Source organism: Diabrotica virgifera, chromosome 7 (assembly GCF_917563875.1).
Source record: "Diabrotica virgifera virgifera chromosome 7, PGI_DIABVI_V3a".
In the NCBI taxonomy this organism is placed as follows: domain Eukaryota; kingdom Metazoa; phylum Arthropoda; class Insecta; order Coleoptera; family Chrysomelidae; genus Diabrotica; species Diabrotica virgifera.
Window position 1 is genome coordinate 5,559,546 of NC_065449.1, and position 6,506 is coordinate 5,566,051.

The window sequence follows — 6,506 nt, forward strand, 5'->3', positions numbered from 1 at the left end:
TTTTAGCTGGTAATTTTCGGTTTTTGTATTACATATGTGTTATCTTTCTTAATTTTCTCAAAAAGAAATAGTTTATTTCATTTCTAAAGCAAAATAGTTTAGTGCATTTTAAAGATTGCATCCCAAGCTTTAAAAAAGCACTTATAAAACTGTAATAGATCTGTTAAAACTTGAGTAATACCGTCTTAAAGTGGTGGTAATTCTATAAAACTACGAAGATTTCAAAAATTACATTTTTTGAAACGTGGTATCATTTGAATTAAATTTTTGAGATTATTTTTGAATGAAACATCAATTAGTAAGATGCTTGAAAGGTAAGTTGTGCAAAATTGAGAGTTTTATAAGAAAAATTGTATTAGTTACACATTTTTAAATAATTTTTAAACAAAATTCATGTAAGGCTCACTTTCCGCCCACACCGTACTTATGCCCAAAAATTTTATTTATTTTTATTATAACCATAAGATAGCTTAATTATTCTTCTTTCATGTTAAATTTGTAAAATTTCATTTAATCCATTAGTTAAAGAATTACATTAAAATAACTCAACCGTGCACTTCGCCGTACGCTAGTTTCCAGTGCGCCAATGTTTGTGAGAAGGGTGACTTTAGCGTTATAAATAAAAAATTATAGAAGATACAGATTTAATTTTAGAAAATTCTTTACATAAGGTTTTTTTTGTAAAATTTTCTGAATTTTTCAATGGTCAAGTCAGTTTTTTTCTAAAATTTATATTTTCGGAGTTATTTAAAAAAACATCTAATTTCGTAGTTCACTTGTTTTAAAAAATGCAGCACCCACTTCTCGAGTAGAACTTTTTGATATGTTGTTTATTAAACATTTCTTAATGAAATTACAAAAAGTTCTATCTTGTTTGATTTTTGCCGAAGTGAAAATCTATATGCACTCCCCTATTATTTTTTGTTTAGAAATAATAAATATGTTGATTTTCACCCTTTTGTTACCAAGAATTTCCGTTTTTTTTACTTCCGAGTAATACCAAGAAAAAAATCGTTAAAAAAACTAGACGTTACCTCGAGAAACTCATATAAAGATAATAAAATCTTTTTGAATTTTTTGTTTCACAAAATCCCGTGACGAGTTCTGATGTCCACCGCAAATTGCATTTTTTTTTAGGTGTTTGTAAGAATTTTCCACTGTTGGCTTATTTTTCAATATTTTTCCTTGAAAATTTTTTTTTAATATTCTGTGAATTGTACTTAATAGTGATGTAACGAATATTCGTATTTGCATTCGCGAATATTCGCATGTTTTTGCATATTCGCATCCGCATTCGCAAAATTTGTGCGAATATGAAAACAAGAAAAAAAAATAATTTTAAGATAATATTAGGTTAATAGAATCAAAATCTATTCACTTCTCATCTTTTTTTATTAAGAAAAGGTAACTTAACCTCAAACATGCAGCTACTCTCAAATGGAAATATTCAGGACACAACAGCAGACAAAGAGACGGAAGATGGAATGAAGCGATAACTCACTGGAGACCTTGGGACTACAAAAGAGGAAGGGGCAGACCACAGACGAGATGGTCGGATCACCTAAAAAGATACACAAGGACCAGATCGACAGCATGGGAGGCCTACCTTCAACTTTGGACAAATGAAGGGCAATAGATAGATAGAACTTAACCTTGTATAATCACATCATCAGCCTTCACTTTTTTTATTATTTGGTATTATGTAATAAAGCTTAAGATTCAGATTGATTTACACTAAATATAAATTAACTTTTCATTACAAATTTAGGAAACATTACAAAAATAAAAACAAATTTAATAAAAACTGAATATTCGCATTCGGATCCGCATTCGCGAATGTCGGTAGCAGATACCTATTCGCATTCATATTCGCGAATGTTCAAAAAATGACATTCGTTACATCACTAGTACTTAATATGCTTATTTATTAATAAAATTATTATCAATTTTGGCTACTTTTGAGCGGTTAGGACGCTTGACTTTTTATGACTAATTTCATTTTTTAGTAATTTTCATTACACCAAAAATTGTGACTTAATTCCATATAAACATAATACTTAAATCGATTTGTATCGTTTTGTTGATACATTATAATGTATTTCATTTCAGCCGTATGGGAGAAAAATTAATAAATAATTTACTACCTTTTAAACAATTAAAATAATTGAAATAAAAATATAATAAACAATATTTTAAATCCAAGACTTTTCGTTAATAAACTGCTTTCTGGCTGCATCCCATATCTCCGGATTTTACAATATATAATCACAAGAGACGACGAAAGTAGGAGAAAGCAAATAGAGCACGCTTAGGCCACGCATTTACCTTCGCTTCGTCAAGGAAAAGGACCGAAAGACAGTTTCTAAATACTCAAACTGAGTAAAAATGAAAAAGATAAAAAAGATCAAGGCAGGTTTTGTTTATATTTGATTCAGAGTTGGACCACCATCTCCATATAGCTATTTCAGCATCCTTATGCCTCATCGGTGAAGCTCAGAAGTCTCAACTCTGAAGGAAATACAAACAATTCTGCCAATTTAAGGCAAACCATCGCAATGCAATGAACCCAAATGTAAACAAAACCTGCCTTGATCTTTTTTATCTTTTTCATTTTTACTCAGTTTGAGTATTTAGAAACTGTCTTTCGGTCCTTTTCCTAGACGAAGAGAAGGTAAATGCGTGGCCTAAGTGTCCTCTATTTGCTTTCTCCTATTTTCGTCATCTCTGTGATTATATATTGTAAAATCCGGAGATACGGGATGCAGCCAGAAAGCAGTTTATTAACGAAAAGTCTTAGATTTAAAATATTGTTTATTATATTTTTATTTCAATTATTCTAATTGTTTAAAAGGTAGTAAACTTTGCATCTGGGGCTTTTCGTTGTTTTCCTCGTAATACGAGAGATTTCGCTGAATTGCGTCTCAGAGGTGGGTTCATTGCATTGCGATGGTTTGCCTTAAATTGGCAGAATTGTTTGTATTTCCTTCAGAGTTGAGGCTTCTGAGCTTCACCGATGAGGCATAAGGATGCTGAAATAGCTATATGGAGATGGTGGTCCAACTCTGAATCAAATATAAACAAAACCTGCCTTGATCTTTTTTATCTTTTTCATTTTTACTCAGTTTGAGTATTTAGAAACTGTCTTTCGGTCCTTTTCCTAGACGAAGAGAAGGTAAATGCGTGACCTAAGCGTCCTCTATTTGCTTTCTCCTACTTTCGTCGTCTCTTGTGATTATATATTGTAAAATCCGGAGATACGGGATGCAGCCAGAAAGCAGTTTATTAACGAAAAGTCTTGGATTTAAAATATTGTTTATTATATTTTTATTTCAATTATTCCAATTGTTTAAAAGGTAGTAAACTTTGCATCTGGGGCTTTTCGTTGTTTTCCTCGTAATACGAGAGATGACGCTGAATTGCGTCTCAGAGGTGGGTTCATTGCATTGCGATGGTTTGCCTTAAATTGGCAGAATTGTTTATATTTCCTTCAGAGTTGAGACTTCTGAGCTTCACCGATGAGACATAAGGATGCTGAAATAGCTATATGGAGATGGTGGTCCAACTCTGAATCAAATATAAACAAAACCTGCCTTGATCTTTTTTATCTTTTTAATAAATAATTCTTATTTTAGGTAAAGGCGGAAGTGAGTACATCGCTAGAGGTTGTATGGCAACTGGCCTTGGTGGTGGCTGCAGCGCTATGGCTAAAACACTAAGTTGGTTCTCCTCTGCGGTTTCAAGTGACGATCCAGATAGCCTCCAAGTCTTAGGCTGTGAAACTTGTGAAACAGATAAATGCAATTCGGCCACAAAACTCACTGGATTTGCTTTCATCGGCCTCGTATTGTCTGCAATGGCTTTCTTAATGTAAATGTAAATCTCGCTGGAGTTATTTTATGTAACTCAAATAAATTTAGGCTACGATGCTTGTTCAATCGAAACACATCTTTGGTCAGAAGAAAAAATTATTGGTCTAGAAATATATATGTATCTAGAAATAATTGAAACAAAGCTAAAATCAATATCAATAAACGAATTAATATTAAAATTAAACTCGCCAGTCTTCCAGGTTACACTGCGTCGTTGGTTCCTAAGCCGAGCTTTCCACGTCCTCTCTGACGTTATCTTCGGCGCTTCCGGGGTCTCGGTCTCCTGAGGCTCCAGACACTACACTCGCTACAATACTGACCAAAAATGCGTTTCGATGGAACAAGCATAATATTTGTAAGGAAGATGGGCAGCTAAGTATGTTCGATGTCTCAGTAAGTTACGCAATATAGTAATTTATAGGTAGTTATGACTGTAATGTTTATATTTTGAAGCATTTATGAAAGTTACGCTAGTAATAATATAAAGATACTATTATTTGAAACTTTCTAAAAACAAAAAATACGAAGTCTATATTTTTAACTTCAACAAAAAATATTGCGCAGAGCAGAAAAATAACGTATGTCCTAACCCAAAAGTTTTGGCACAGAATAGTTATCGGATTTTTTCTTTAATGAAGAAATTTATTTAAACACTACACTAAATTAAACATTTAAAAACTAGTTATCATAAATTACAACATCATCATTATGGCTTACTCACTCCTAGCGGAGTGTTTACCGCTCCTTCCAATTGTAGATTGTTAGCTTCTTTATGTCTCCGAATTATTGATCTCCATCTTGTTTTGGGTCTTCCCTTTGGTCTCTTTGTTGTTGGTTTCCAGCCGGTTATTGTCTTTAGCGCAGAATCTGGGTTAGCTCTTTCTGTGTGTCCCAGCCACCTGAGCATTTGCGCCTTCGCAAACTTGACTATGTCTTCACCCTGGATGGCTTCTTTAATTTCTTCATTGATTAACCTTCTAAATTCGCCTACACCTATCCTCACCGGTCCCATTATTCGTCGAATTATCTTTCTTTCATAAGATTTCTAACTTCATTTCATCTTTTTGTGTTAAGCACATCGTCTCTACACCATAGGTGATAGCTGGCCTGGTTACGGTCTTGTAAATTTTTAATTTAGTTGTCTTACTAATGTGTTTTTCTTTTAAGAATTTTAGATAGTTCCAGTAGGTTTTATTACCCAGTAGGATGCGTTTATTTATTTCATACGTTCTATCATTTCTGCCACTCACCATCACTCCCAAGTATTTGAAACGGTGTACTCTTTCAAAGGTATATGCACCAAACTTAATTTCTTTCTCGATGTTTGAACACTTGAGCTATTTCGTTTTGCTCTGGTTTATTACTAGCCCTCTCTTCTTTGATTCTTTATCTAGTATTAATACTAACTAAACTATACTATCGAATTATGAGGAGTGACCCATTCTTCTCTACTAGTCGCAAATTTCTTCGAATATCTCATGAGGTTCTGGACGAAATTCAGATCAATTTCTGTTTTTCGCAAATTTGCCATCTTAATTGTTCTTCTCTTGGGATTCCCAGCCTCCATGATAAACTGTTGACAGTAAAGCCAAAAAAATTGGGGGGCCTGCGGCAAGTTTGTGGGATTATCTTTTTTGGGTATAGAGAGTATGTGGTGTTGTCGAAGCCAGTTTTGGGTATCTCGAAGCCTATTACTGACAGTAGACAAAGTAAACAAACTTTTGTTTCCAAAGGCAACTTGATATTATTTTGTTTTTGTTAAAATAAAGCCAATGCATTTTGTCCCAAAGCTTTTAGGACATACGTTATTATGAACCATTTTGAGTATATTTACGGGTTACATACAATAACAAAGCATTATGTAATGTGAAAGGATCAAAAAAATATAGTTTTGATACACTAAACAAAACTTTAAGAGTCACATTTTATATTTTTGTATTGTAAGTCATAATTACATTTGCTTGGTTTTGGTGTATTCAGAACACTTTTTGCTTATGTGGTACTAAAAAGTTTTAGAAGTAAATGTTAGAAATAAGTATTTTATGGCATTTCCTATGTTATCTACTATATTGATAATTTTAATTGAAAATACGTTACTTCCCTAGTTCGATTTCCACCTCAGACATCATTCTGTATGAATTTGCATTTTGAGAAAGATCAAAAGAAAACTTAGTTTCAGTTAAAATTATGATTTATTTCCATCGAATGTAGTAGTTAAGTATATTGTTTAATACAGGACTTGAATGGTTACCTCATATGAAGAGAATACTTCATTTACAATAATTACATTTAAGTTTGTTGATTCCATTATGTATATATTACTTTTAATTTAGAATAAAATATTTTAAACAGTCTTATACATTCCACTCTTTTGTTTTACTCATCCGCTACCTACGTTTACGTTTAGAAAATTTCAAACTAATGGATCATCATTATCAGTGGTGCTAAAGTCCTATCTAGTGTTGCCCAAAATCGGTCTTGGTCTTGTTCTTACGCTTTTGCAAGACCAAGACCGCCTAATTTGAGCAAGACCAAGACTTACCGTACAAGATTTGAGCAAGAACAAGACTAAGCCTGCAAGACTCTTGCGTCTTGCAGTTAGAACTGAGGGTTGTTTTAGAGAGTTTATTAGTTCGG

At 32.9% G+C, this 6,506-nt stretch overlaps 1 protein-coding gene across 1 annotated transcript in view; it reads left to right on the plus strand.

The window, feature by feature from the left end:
* Positions 1-6,235, plus strand: part of LOC126888892 (uncharacterized) — a 28,091-nt gene extending 21,856 nt beyond the window's left edge. Inside the window, exon 3 of the mRNA XM_050657333.1 lies at positions 3,633-6,235. Within this exon, the coding sequence (XP_050513290.1) occupies positions 3,633-3,871 (239 nt within the window). The 3' untranslated portion in view covers positions 3,872-6,235. The remainder of the gene's footprint in view (positions 1-3,632) is intronic.
* Positions 6,236-6,506: the final 271 nt, after the last annotated feature.